We start from the raw sequence: 13,643 nt of genomic DNA on the forward strand, positions 1-13,643 counted from the left end.
ACTCTGCCACCTCTTCCCAGCACCTCCCACAGTACAAAACCAGCCCTGATTTTATATACAGAACTTATAAGCGAAGCAGGTTTTATATATGAAGAAGAGAAAGACTTCCACGTGGAAAGGACAGGCTTGGTCTCCAGCTTAACTCACACAATTAAAATGTCTTGGACTTTTTTTCTCCTGGGAAGCCTTGGAAACCTGCAGAACTGCCTGAATATGTGGAAGTGAGCTGAGAACTATGGGATAATACATGAAGTTAGGAGATAGCACATGCAAAAAAATCCTAGCCTGAAAGGCCCAGTTATATATACATGTTCAATCTTGAATTCATCAAGGTGGATATCTGCTACTGCTGTAGTCTTCTGTCCAACGGTGGTGGGTGGCTCCTCACAGGACTGACACCAAGGCTCTGGAGCTCCCTCCTGTTGCAGACAGGAGAAGAAAAAAGTTTTCACAAGTTCAGAAGTAAACTGGACAATTAGATGAATTCTAAACCTGCCAACAGTAATAACAGACTACTCATTATTGCCACTCCTATAGTCTCAGGTTGTTCCCTAAATGGTCACTCAGATAATGATACTGAACTTAGCCTGAATAGATTATGTTCATCCTGCCTTCAGCTTTTTAAAATTTAAGTATCTAGACCTAGATAATTGTCAAGGCTTCCTCGTTGGTCTGTGGAGAATGAGACACATTTAGACGGTCTTTCTGAGGGTATGGTTCACCAGTTGCTTCAACGCAACAAAAACGCAGGCAACCGCTTGCCTCTCCTTGATTCTTGGCAAATATGTCACTGGTCTGTGGCTGGATCAGGTCCCTGACCTGGCTCACTCTGCAGGTACATAGATTCTAATACTGATCAAAGAGCAAGGTTGAGTGCAGCGGGCGAAATATGGGGAAAATGGGGCCACAGATATTGGCAGCTACTTGTGCTTATGTCAAATCAAAGACATCCTGAAACATCAGCTTGATTTAGATGAGATGAGCCGCCTTCTGGAGGCACTCCTCTCTTCAAACGCTGCGGGGTGGGTGTGTCAAGATGTCTTAGAAGAGCAAACTTAGCTGAGATTCATTCTGCCCTATAGATTATGGGCGGAGCACCATCTTTCCTCAAATGCTCCAAAGTTATTGTCACTTTTAAATTCAATCCCCTCCAAGGCTTTTTTTAGCACTTTCCTTTTCGTTTGCAATTTAGGAACTGCAGATGAGACCTCAATAGAAGGGACTGGTGCTGCTAACGCTTTTGCCCTGATGTTTAGCATTGTAGATGAAAACTTCAGCTGGTACCTCGATGAGAACATAAACACCTTCTGCTTAGAACCAGCCACAGTTGACAAAGAGGATGAAGGTTTCCAGACCAGCAATCGAATGCATGGTGAGCAGAACTCTTGAGCAAATGGTGACCTACAGAAGTGACCAGGCTCTTTTCATTTCAATAGGAGTTTCTGTCCCTTGTGATATCTGTCCTTTATCTGTGTCAGCATCAAATTGGTCAGGATATTGAAGCACTGTGCTGGTAAAAAGCCTCTCCCAAAATACAGCACAACACTCTGGTTTGCAGAAAAGAGATTTGTCTTTCATAGCCAGCTCTGACATTTGTTTAGCATTTTATCTTAGGCAACAGATTTAAGCCATTTGGTGACTGTTTGACCAGCTGTGAAAAGAGAACAGGAGGCTCCAGAGCACTTTGAGATGTGTGTACTGGAAGAGTCCAGCATTTCTCAAAGGGTTTTGTGGATGGTGGGCTGGCTGCTACAACCACTCCTGCCCTTCAGAGATCCATTGGCCAGTAATACTTTGTGTCATTTGGAGATCTAGTGTAAGAAGCTAAATCCAGATATTTCTCTGTGTTTTGATTGTTCCATGCAGCCTAGGAGCTGAAAAATTTTGCAGAAAATGAATCTCATTCTCCTAATGTCAGATGTGGAAGCTGAGGAAGAGAAAGCTGACTAGACTGATTTGACTGATATAATTTTCAAATCTAAATTGCTTAAGACTGGCACATAATGGTATATTTATGACTCAGAATGAGAGGGAATAGGTTTCAGACGTGCTAACTAGCTGCAGAACAGGTTAACATCATTATCAGGCATTCTTGGTGATGACTTGGCCTTTGCAACACCTTGATACAACCCAGGAAGCTTTTTGCAGACCCAGACAGAGAATTTGGGCCATTTGATCATCCAGAGCTGTAAGCTAGCTATTCAAAAATCTTTTTCTTCATCAAGGAGCCTGTGAGGGCCTTATTCAGCACAGATATTCAGACAGTTTCTTTTCTGGGCCAGGAAAGGATCATCCTTAGAAACGGGTCAGAGGCACTTGGCACTTCTCTTTCACCTCTCATAAAGTCTCATACTTTTGTTTTTAGCTATTAACGGTTATATTTATGGCAATCTCCCCGGCTTGGAGATGTGTGCTGACACTTCCATGTCCTGGCACTTGTTTGGCATGGGAAGCGAGATAGATATCCACGCCGCGTATTTCTACGGTCACACGTTCACGAACAGAGACCAGAGGGCAGATGTCGTCGGTCTGTTCCCAGCAACGTTCATCACAGCAGAGATGACCCCGGGGAACCCCGGGAGGTGGCTGATAACATGCCAGGTTAATGAGCACTTACGAGGTATGGTGCTATAAATCTCCCTGAACCTTTCACATACAGAAGTTCCAGCCTCTGTTTTGCTTGGAAAACAAAACTGAGAGATGTTTCCAGGGGAAGCAGGATTTTACAGTTTTATGTGATTAACTGAACCCTTTGGAACTACTTCACCAGATAAATATCATGAATATGAGTTTAATCACCAGTGGAAATTATGTGTGTTGGGCCAAATCTTCAGCTAGTACGAATAACTTAGCTGTGTAATTCATGCGAGGAAGGCTTGCTAGACCCTGCGCTGACACCCCACTGTTTATGTAAAATGGAGATTTTGATGAGCAATGAGAGGAGCCTTCATCATCACTTTTTGGTTGTAGATAAGTGCTTACACTTCAAGAAGAACCATGCCAGCTGAACACTTCATAGCTTTTCCTTTTCAGAAATCAAATGAAAACTGTCAGTGTTCGCATAAACCTTTACATGAAGAAATTTGAAGGTGATGTTGTGAAATTTGTGTGATGTGTGAGCCCAAAAGGATGTATCACAAACTAGGTCTTATGGCAGCAGGAAATGTGTAGTTATCATATTAGAGATGGTCACAATCTGTGAGAATTTGTACTTTTAAGAACTTGCACATTGGTTTCAGTGAGATTTGCATTGCACAAAACAGACTTGATTCTGGCAAGCAACAAATATCTTTAGTGTTGCAATAACCAGCCTCTCTGTTTTAATGAAAGTCAAGGGGAGCTGATGCCTTTTTGTACACTTCAGGAGGCACTCTTACCCCCAAATTCATCCTGCCACCCTTACCCAGATTGAGGACTTAAATAAAGAAGCCTACTGAAGAGTGTCATTGATAGCAGTGGGTTTCACCTGTGGGGTGATGTACCGCCTTGCAAGAGAAAGGTGATAATGTCTGGCCCAGTGTACGCAGAGGAAGTCTTTAAAAATAAAAATTTACCCTAGTAATTGTTTCCAATCCACATAGCTCCTAGAGAGTTTTGAATGTGCACTTGTATCCAAGCTTGCTGACTATGCAGCTGGCCACAGATTGTCTCCAGACTCTTTCTCCTCCCAGGTGGCATGGAGGCACTGTACGATGTTCAGATCTGTCAAAAAAACCTGTCTCGGCCTTCACCACTCAGTCACAAAAGAATATATTATATCGCTGCTGAAGAAGAGCTCTGGAATTATGGACCTGACGGTTATGATAAATTCACTGGGCAGGGTTTAAATGCCACTGGCAGGTAAGCTTTCTTGGCATCTCCTGCTGTGCTCTAATTTTGGGAGTCTGGGTGAGACTTCCCCAGTGATTCATCAGGGCTGGGTCCTGCACTGTTATTAATTTTAATTGAAAGGAGCAGGGAGGAATGGATTTAAACAACCTTGCTGGGAAGTTAGATTCGTAACTGCGATGCTCGGAGTTGCCTTGTGGAAGCACTTATCTTGCTCCATTAAGTCCACGGAGAAAGTGAGCCCTGGTGAGGTATGCAAAGTTCAGCAAAGTTAATGACTCTGTGTTGAGACTCCTCAGGCAGCTTTTGCAGTTCCAACCAGTGTACCTCAGAGGTGCCATAACCATCGAGTTTTTCCCCCTGTTATTGATAATGAAGATGAATTGTATTACAGTATCTCGCAGGAAAGTTGATGAGGATTAGAGGCACCTTGTGCACCGGTAATGGCATAAGTCCTGCCCTAAGGTAGTTAAAAGTTCACATAGATGTCTCCCTAAATAAATTGGGTTTAAACACATGAAAGCCTAATGCACAATAAATGCCCATTTGTTAACTAATTTGTGACTAGTTTAGACCAGTAATATCTCCCTTTGTCTGCTAGAAAACTGTATGCAAAAAAGTAACTTGGGGAGTCACTTCTCCTGTGTCTGGAGTAACAACTTTGTCTGAAATGAAGGGTTCTGCCTGAACCTCCAGTTATTTAACCAGTCTGATTTATTGATTCCACAGTGAATCTGCAATATATTTCACACAAGGGACTAACAGAATAGGAGGGCAGTACTGGAAAGTTCGCTATGTGGAATATACTGACGCAACGTTCAGTAAGAAGAAGACTCGGTCAGAGGACATGAAGCACCTGGGAATACTTGGTACAGTGAATATTTTCCCCTCCTGTCATTCTATCGGGTTTGAAGGCAGATCCACTTGGATCCAGAGGGGAATTTTGTGCATGCAGCTACCAGTTGGCCCTCTCTTGTTTAGATGAAAATATGTTAGAGGACAGTCCTTCTAACGCCTTCCCTCACTCTCTTTTTTAAGGCCCCGTTATAAAAGCTGAAGTGGGAGATACTGTGCTAGTTACTTTTGCCAACAAAGCCAAAAGGAGCTATAGCATTATGGCCCACGGCGTAAGCTTCAGCAAGCTGTCGGAAGGTGCTCCCTACTTAGATGGTAAGTTTTGACTATACTGCTGTATCATCACATCCAGAGTACCTTCTGTTGCTCTGCAGGTTTGCCCTTTTTGTGAATGCTAAAGCACAGAAGGGATGATTTGATTAGTTTGTATCTACCCTACATGTCACAACCCATGGGGCTCCCCAGACTGCCACTGTGCTGGTTCGTCCCCTTGGACATGTGCCAGACAAGGAGTCTAAAGCTAGCTGAGGTTCATGTTGAGCAAAAGTCACAAGCACAATCCAATTTATATTAGTTCTAATCTAATATCACTCAACTGCAGGTAGTGCATCTCCTCTGGACATGCTCCAGAATTATGAAGTTCAGGATCTGGCACGATGCCCCTGCTGAGCCTTTGGATATAGCTATCCACATGGTGTGGGTTGCTTCACTCCTGATTCTCTAATCCAGCTCACACACTGCCCTTGCTTCGCTTGCTTCAGGGTAGTCAGTGTTGGAGGCATCTTTTATCTGAATGATCTGGAATGTGAAGCAGTGATGATCCTTATTATTCCTCATAAATATGTAAACGCTGAAATGGAGCACTTACCAAAGGCTTCCTCTCATTTTGTGCAAGGACAGGATCCTTATCACTTAAGTTGAACCATTAAATGTTAAATGTCATGTTTAATTAGTAGGCATCTTTTTCAGTCAGTGACAAGAAAAAACCCCTTCAGAGGCTGAGAAGTCCCATTTACTTTGAACACCTGTTTTAGGAGACAGTAGGTCACCCTCTGGAGATGTCTTTCTGTCTCCATTCACTACAGAAGAAGCTTAGAGTTTGGGTTAGGGACTAAGCTTTAGAGGGCTCAAGCAAGGAGGGCTGAATCCCATCCATAGTGTCTACAGAGATAATACTGAGTACTCTGAAAGTTTTTGCTGCATTTGCACCATTGTGAAGAAAGGTAGGTTTCTTGTTGTTGAAATTGCTTTGCTTCCACTATAACACATCAGAATGAAACTCATGGGACATAATCCCTCTTTTGAGAACTGTACACAGAGAATTAGGTCAACATATAAAACTCATGACATCATACAATAAAATAAATACAAAAGGCTTTATTAAACTCTGATGTCTCTAATTGGTGACCTGGCGACACAACAAATTTGTCAGCAGGCCCCACTGTACCCTGAAACAACTGGCTTGAGTTCAGCCTTGAACTCACCTGCACACATCCTAATGCCACCCGTATCAGACGTAGTCCCTCCTGGAAGTGCAGCTTCCCTCTGCTTGCAGTCCTGTTGTGCTTTCATTTAACACTCCCTGGTAATAGTGTCCACTGGCATTGCACCCTTCGGTGCGGAGCAAAATCAAAGCAAATCCTACAGTTCAGAAGCAGTGTGTGCTGTACACCTCTGGGTCTTTGGAGAAGAACCTGACTCTAGATTCATCTCTTCCTAACAATCTTTCTGCTCCTTCTCTCCCTGTAGCCCTTGGGTTTTGGATTTGCATCATCTCTACCTACAAGTGTATACAGGGACAGCCCCTACAGGGGCTGGAGGTTTCAGGTAAATGGCTTTTCAAAGGCTGTGTATTGTCTGAGTGAAGCTTTTTCATGTGAAAATACTGTACATAAACCTACCTACAGAGGATTCGCTTGGAGTATTAGAGAGGAGTGTCAGATCAGTGCAGTCTGCTGTTCCCAGACACATCTGACTGTGCTGAGAAAATCCAGCCAATGGGTGCCTAAGCATTAAACAAAATTTCTGGTTTGATCTTCCTCATAGCAAAGACGAAAAAGGTTACTTAGCACCTTTTTTTTTTTTTTTTTTTCTGAAAAAGGTGAAGGGCTGACCCCTTTGCCCAACTCTCCTTTCAAGTCCTTTTTGTAAGTTGTCTCTGAGTGGATGCCAACACTCCTTTACAGTGGCTAAATTACACAAGTGGTGATACATCCACCCTGAGCACAGCAGCAGACAATGGCCCAAATCCTTTAAAAGTAGCTTCTAGAAACAGTAGCAGCAACCACCCTCTGGAGATTCTGCCAGAGGTTCCCGTGCATTGCTACAAAATCAAAAGAAAACAATTAACAGGATCAGATTTGTTTCGAATTTCTGAACAGCCACAGTCGCAGCTCCGCTTGCTGATGTTATTGCTTTGTTGGTGCTTAATGAAAAGCCAGAGCTTGTGTTTGTGCCGCAGATGAATCTCAGGATAGGGCAGGTAAGCTACAAACATTAGAGGAAGCCAGTTAATCACCACGATGAGCTCTGCATGCCTTATCTGATTGAATCCAGATAATCCAGATGGCATCAGATGGTGTCTGGGTGAAGCAGCTAAACTTGTTCTGCAGGGAATGGGCTTGGTTGTCCCCATGGCACAGGACTGCGCTGAGATGTCTCCATGGCATAAGTGCCCAGATGATGGGATGGTGCTTGAGCTGTGGCTGCAAGGGAGAGCTTGTCCACAGAAATCAGCAGCTATGTCTGACTCCCAGGTAACGCTCATATTCAAGAAAATAAAGCCTTCCTGTAACCTTGGTGCTTCTCAATTGTCTCCCTGCAGGCTATCTGAAGCCAGGAGCCCATGTTAAGCCTGGTGAAACCTTCACATACAAATGGAGGGTGCCTGAAAATGGAGGTCCAGCAGAGAATGACCCCCCATGCCTGACCTATCTATACTACTCAGCCACCGATGCTGTCAAAGACACAAACTCCGGCCTCGTGGGGCCTTTGCTGGTCTGTCGGAAGAACACGCTGAATCACGACGGGACACAGGTGCCCAATGTGGACATCTGCCTGTACCTAACAGCCAGCAGAGTGGTGCAGTAGAGGGGGGGGGGGGGGGGGGGGACCCCAAATGGGCCAGTTTGCCCACTTCCCAGCTCAGTTTTAAGACACTAAACTAATGTCATTCCTTAGGGTTAAAGCCGACCTAAGGGGATGGTTAGGAAGATGAAACTGGCATTCCCCAGTATTCTGGCTCATCCCTAGGTTTTCCATCTTTTCCATGCACTTATTAGCAATGAATGCATCTTTCCACCCTAAGCAAGCTATGGTCACTTTATTTACCCTTCTGGCTCATGGAAGAGTGCCCATCCCTGTCTCTACAAGGACATAGTAAGAAGGCAGCTGCAATTTTGGGGGGAAAGAAAGCTTTGCATAAAAAAAAAAATTTTTTTACTTGGGTAATTCTGCACGGACTTTGTTTTTAATGTCTTGGGTTCCTTCTTGGCTACAGAAAGGAATAGACAGAGAATTTTACCTCCTCTTTTCAATCTTCGATGAGAATGACAGCTGGTATCTGAACAAGAATATTGAAGCATTTACTGGAGACCCTTCAAAAGTAGATGAAAATGATGCAGCTTTCAAGGAATCCAACAAAATGCATGGTATGAAATATCTAATATCTGTTAATGATACCCTTCTATTAGGAAGATGAGTTGGCAGATTTTATCATCGTTCATAGCTGACTGCAGTGCCCTGGAGTGCATGTAGAAACCTCGGTCACATTAGCAATGAATTCATCCACATACCAACTACACCTGGAGAAAGGGAACAGAGTGTAGCTTTCAGATACACCATGTGGGTCTATAAAAAGGCATAATGCCAGAGTCAGGCACCAACTGCAGAAAAGGCTGATGTTCACTGCTGGCCTTGGCACTGATTCAGACAATGAAGATCCACCCACTCTACTCTGCCAGCTCCCACTTGGGCAAGGACCACCTCTGGCAGAGGAGAGGCAACGACTAGGGGAATAGCCAATAATATTTTAAAACATCACCTCTGGCTGTGAGTATCTGACTTCAGCGTGGAGCTCCTCCAAGTTATTCCTGACTTGACAGATTTCAGCCAATCACATAGCCTCTGAAGAGCACTGAGGATTTATATTGTTAGAGTACCTTGGGGCTTTCTGGATCCATCTATTTTATTCTACCATTATGAGGTGGTATCTCATACTAAAGTTTTGTTCTGCCGTAATATCTTTCACCCAGTGACCACAGAGAGCATTTGAGGATTAGGGAGTTTAGCCCCATAACACTCTTGTGAAAGAAAGAGAAACTAGAAATCAAAGGTCAAAATCACATAAAAAGGCTCCAACAGAACTGAACTTACAACTTGGCTCCTTCATGGCCCACTCCGTAGCCTTAATGAGCTGGTTATACATTCTCCAGGTTGAAAGGAGTTCTCTAATTTATACATTTAACTGCTGTCTGTGAGGCACCCTCAAAAGCTCCAAGGAGAAGTGATAAATCACTGCAGAAGGTTATTACAAGATTTTGCAGGCTAAAAAGAAAGGTAGAAGCTCAGAGTCTATCAGAATAGCATTTAGGCATTAATTTGGTGTCATCCAGTGCTGCCTTTGCTTCACAAAATGCCCCTTTAACTAACACCACGATTTGCTGAGTCGCAAGTCTCTTGCTGGGGAGGTGATAGGAGGCTCTGTGATGAGTTTCCATCAACCTGCTGCCAACCAGGCTTCTTCCTTCTCCTCCAGCTGTCAACGGCTACTTGTTTGGTAACCTGCCAGGCCTGGCCATGTGCAAGGACGACAAGGTCTCCTGGCACCTCATCGGGCTGGGCAGTCACTATGACATGCACGGAGTTCATTTTCAAGGCAACACCATCGACCTGAGAGGGACGACGAGGGACGGGCTGGCCTTGTTTCCTCATTTATCGGGGACAGCGCTGATGCAGCCAGACCGCGTGGGTACGTTCATGAGCTTATCCTGGTGGTGCGGCACGTGCAGAAATCAGGCAGCCAAAATAACCGTGGGTGAGACGCTCTGCACAGGGGAGCCTGAAAGCGTGGGGACTGTGGGAAACTGGTGGAGCTGAGAATTCAGGCTGGGCTGCTTTCCTAGCAAGGTGCTGTAAACCAAATATGTACGTGCACCAAAGAGCAGAGGCTTTGATGGCCTTGGGATAGGCAGAGAAGCAGGCAGACAGATAGCTAACGAGATGTTCACAGAATTTGCATAACTCTCAAAACGGGCTTTTTTAGCAAAGATAAAATTGACTGCTATGTAGATAGTTAGTATCATTGGCTAAACTAATCTGGCTCAAATAGTTAAAAGTAATTTATGGAGATTTTTGAGCAAAGATGGAGCAGGTTAGTGTTTCCAATGGAGCAAAAAGTTACTAGCTGACTTGCAGATCTCCCTTTGTGTCTGCATTCACATTTGGCTTTTAGTTGAAGAACCTGCTGTAATGTAGGAGTTACAGCCTACAACCGTGCAGTGTCTTATGTTCATGTTTACTCTTGAGTGTGTGAATGTTTACCTGAAACCCCATCCTCTTACATCTTGGGAGCACAGAGCATATGGTGACTAAAGGGGATGACTGGTGCACATCCATTTTATCAACTAGTCTCCCCTTCACTCTCCTTAATTTTTCAAAGCCAGCAGGCTGTGGGTGATACAAGCATCCCTTCGCTTGGCTTTCCATACTGCCTCATGGACTAGGTTTGTTTCAGGACAGATCAGAGATGTATAGGGCACAGGACCTAATTTGCCAAGATGCTTTTTAGAGTTTTAAAAATTGCTTAAATCTCATGAATTTTCCTTTCCAGGCACATTCAAAGTGGTTTGCAGGACTTTTGACCATTTTGTTGGTGGGATGAAACATCTCTACGAGGTCAGCAGCTGCCGTAATACCACCCGAGCCCGGCAGCAGCACAGAGCCATGAGGATCTACTACATCGCCGCAGAGGAGGTGGAGTGGGACTATGCCTCAAATAAGAGCTCGGAACCAAAGATTTACAACGTCAGCAGCAATGAGGAAAGGTATCCAAAGCAAAAAAGGCTTGTGGAAGTGGGGCACGCTCATGGTGGAGGGGGAACTTGGAAGCATCCTTTCAGGAAGACAGCCTTGTACTTGTTAGGAGGTGCTCTTTGCCAAACAAAAACAGAGAAAATGTATTTATAAAGTGACAGCCTCTCAGACTAGGCTAATTCATAGTCACCACATTCAAATGTTTTCGTCTCAGAGTGCCTCGTAATGCTGTTGAACCTAAGAAGGCTTCAAAGTCCCTAAATCTGTGTGTGCACTTCAGCCCTGGCTCAACTCTATTTTGATGCCCTCAGCCCCCTCCTCTCCCTTCCTCACTCTCCCCAGTCTTCCCATCCCAGTGCTCTGGTTTTTGTGGAGAAGAAACCCAGGTACCTGTCCCAGATGTGAGCCCGTTCAAGCAGTGCAGATGTATTAAGGGGGTGCTGAGCCTGCTTCACTGCAGCGTAGTAGCCCCTGCCCCCCCTGGAAAAGTCAGAACACAGCAACTGCAGCAGGTGAATCATGTCTGCACTGCACTGTGCTAAGGAATAAAAAGCACACGCAGAAGATGCACCTTCGAGATCATACTGCATAGGGAGGTCTCTGAGACCACTTTGGTGAAAAGAAAAAGGAACAAAGAACAAATTTCAAAAACAAACCTTAGAAAAAGTGGCTGGGAAACTGCACTGTAAAGAGGAAGAGTATGGTGGAGGCAGTAGGAAATATACCTGAGGAATCGCAGGCGATGAGGAAATGTGTTTAAAGAAAATATTAACTGCAGTGTTGTCAAAAGACTGCTGTTACACACGCAGTATATTACTACAGTAAGCAGTATCCCTAGGGCAGTTTTTTTGCTTTTATTTAGCATGTTGTGAGCCAGCCTCACAACTCCCCTGCCAGGGGCACCTTAGCGAGGAGCTGCCAGGAATCAGAGCTGCTCCCGGCAGAGGGTGAGGGCTCTCCTCCACAGCGGGCGGCGGGTGGCCTCTGTTGGCACGGCAGCCTGCCCAAGCAGCAACAACCCTCTGCGGGTGGCTGCACAAGCCTGCAGGGCGCAAAAAAGCATCCTCCGCCAGGTGCAAAAGGGAAAAAGTAATTTCTCACTTTATCTTCATGCTGGGAAAGCATCCAGCCCTGCGCAGGACGCAGCAGCCCTGCTCTGGGTGATGGGGGTGCTGGCTGGGGAAATCAAGCAGCCCCCTCATGTCTCAGACGATGGCATTTGCTGTTGCAAGGGTAGGTTTTGGTTATCATCTTTCCGTGGCTGACTAATCAGTCAAGTGAAAGCAGCCATTGTGATAAGAGGACTGAGGTTTGCAGGGACGGGCGGTATCTTTTATTGGAGCAGAGGAGGCAGCTGGGGAGAGTGGCCAAACCCACCCTTAGCTTCAACTTCATCTCTGCTCTGGCAGCTCTGGTGAAGGATTTGAGTTCCCAAAAGTCTGTGGTGAGTGCAACACATCCCCAGCTTTGCCTGTTTGAAGAGAGTGTGCATTGAGTGAGGATTATCACTGCTGTTACTCACTGTCTAAAATCTCTTGCAGCACGCAGGGCTGCACATCAATCAGAGCGTTGCACCGAGACGTATATTCTTATCACATCTATTGTGAATAACACAACAGTTGCTAGCCTTTAGACATGTAAGATTCAGAGCTTTTATATTTTGCCTTTTTATTCTGCAGCTACGGGCATATTTTCCTGAGCCAAGCAGAAGATCTGATCGGTTCAAAATATAAGAAAGTGGTTTACAGGGAGTACACAAATAGCAACTTCACACAGCGCAAAGTGAGGACGGAGGAGGAGGAACACTTGGAAATCCTGGGCAAGTATCTCTCACAGCTCACCTGATAAGTGAGAGGATTGCTTTCCAAAACCAAAGGATTTTCACAGTTTTGTAAAGATGGAATAAGGAGTTTCTTAAGGAGTACTAACAGGGAGGATTCAAAATGGCAATTCCAGGATTCACCTTAACATCAGAGCCTTTAACATGGTGGAGGCTCTTGTAGGCAGATTAAGTCAATGTTAAGGGGCTGGATTTGTATCTGAAATTGGGAAAGACAAAATGGTGCGCGTGCCATAAAATAACCATCAGCTCATGTTTTTTATGGGATGAGAAGTGGGCAACAACTGGCCATAAAGTAGTCAATGCTCTCTAGGATTCTCCTTGCTCGCAATGCAAAACTAAAAAAAAAAAAAAAAAAAAAAAAAAAAAGCTAAAAAAAACATGTTACCAGTTTAAAAAGTAACATTTTGAGAGATACAAAAACTATCCACAGAAGTTTTCCTTAAAAACAAGATGTCCAAAGACCTGTCTCCAGAGTGAACAGTTCTTCTCATTGGCTGAAAAGAAAACAGATTATTTATATATGGGGCTTTTCGACAGCTGAGATAACAGACCTATTTCAATGTCTTTGCTGAAAGAACAGAAAAGCCTGAGGGTTTTCAGAAAGACCATGGGTCCTTTCCTAGGCCAAGCTACTGAAAGTCTGTCAAAATTCAGAAAAGCAGCATTAACCAGCGGGGTCTCCTGTTTTGATTTAGGGCCGTTACTCCATGCCGAGGTTGGTGACTCTGTACTGATCGTATTTAAGAACAAAGCCAGCAGGCCTTACTCAGTAAGCGCACATGGTATAGAAGAAGTGGGTTGTGAAGAACAATCTGAAACACCAATTACCCTCCCTGGTAAGGTGGTTCTTTTTTTTTTTTTTTTTTATTTTTATTTGAGCTACAAAGGTGATATATAAAAGCATTTTAATACAGGAATGATAATCCCTCTTTCAAGCTTACACATAACTATACGTTCTTCCAGACATAATACACTCAGCGTTTATTCAGATACGATTCTCTGTTGTTATACATGTAGGTTCTTGATCAAGTGAGCATGCCTGGGCAGAGAATGAACCTTTGTTCTATCAGGGATAGAAGCAGGA

General features: G+C 44.4%; 1 protein-coding gene across 1 annotated transcript in view; it reads left to right on the forward strand.

The window, feature by feature from the left end:
• The window catches only part of LOC104468520 (hephaestin-like protein 1), a 31,900-nt gene that overhangs the window by 11,269 nt on the left and 6,988 nt on the right, over positions 1–13,643 (forward strand). Inside the window, exons 4-14 of the mRNA XM_010082695.1 lie at positions 1,193–1,372; positions 2,366–2,620; positions 3,672–3,840; positions 4,558–4,697; positions 4,867–4,998; positions 7,508–7,719; positions 8,183–8,333; positions 9,440–9,652; positions 10,514–10,727; positions 12,396–12,535; positions 13,255–13,395. Of these exons, the coding sequence (XP_010080997.1) occupies positions 1,249–1,372; positions 2,366–2,620; positions 3,672–3,840; positions 4,558–4,697; positions 4,867–4,998; positions 7,508–7,719; positions 8,183–8,333; positions 9,440–9,652; positions 10,514–10,727; positions 12,396–12,535; positions 13,255–13,395 (1,891 nt within the window). The 5' untranslated portion in view covers positions 1,193–1,248. The remainder of the gene's footprint in view (positions 1–1,192; positions 1,373–2,365; positions 2,621–3,671; positions 3,841–4,557; positions 4,698–4,866; positions 4,999–7,507; positions 7,720–8,182; positions 8,334–9,439; positions 9,653–10,513; positions 10,728–12,395; positions 12,536–13,254; positions 13,396–13,643) is intronic.

Source organism: Pterocles gutturalis, unplaced genomic scaffold (genome assembly GCF_000699245.1).
Source record: "Pterocles gutturalis isolate BGI_N339 unplaced genomic scaffold, ASM69924v1 scaffold45889, whole genome shotgun sequence".
NCBI classification, from domain to species: domain Eukaryota; kingdom Metazoa; phylum Chordata; class Aves; order Pterocliformes; family Pteroclidae; genus Pterocles; species Pterocles gutturalis.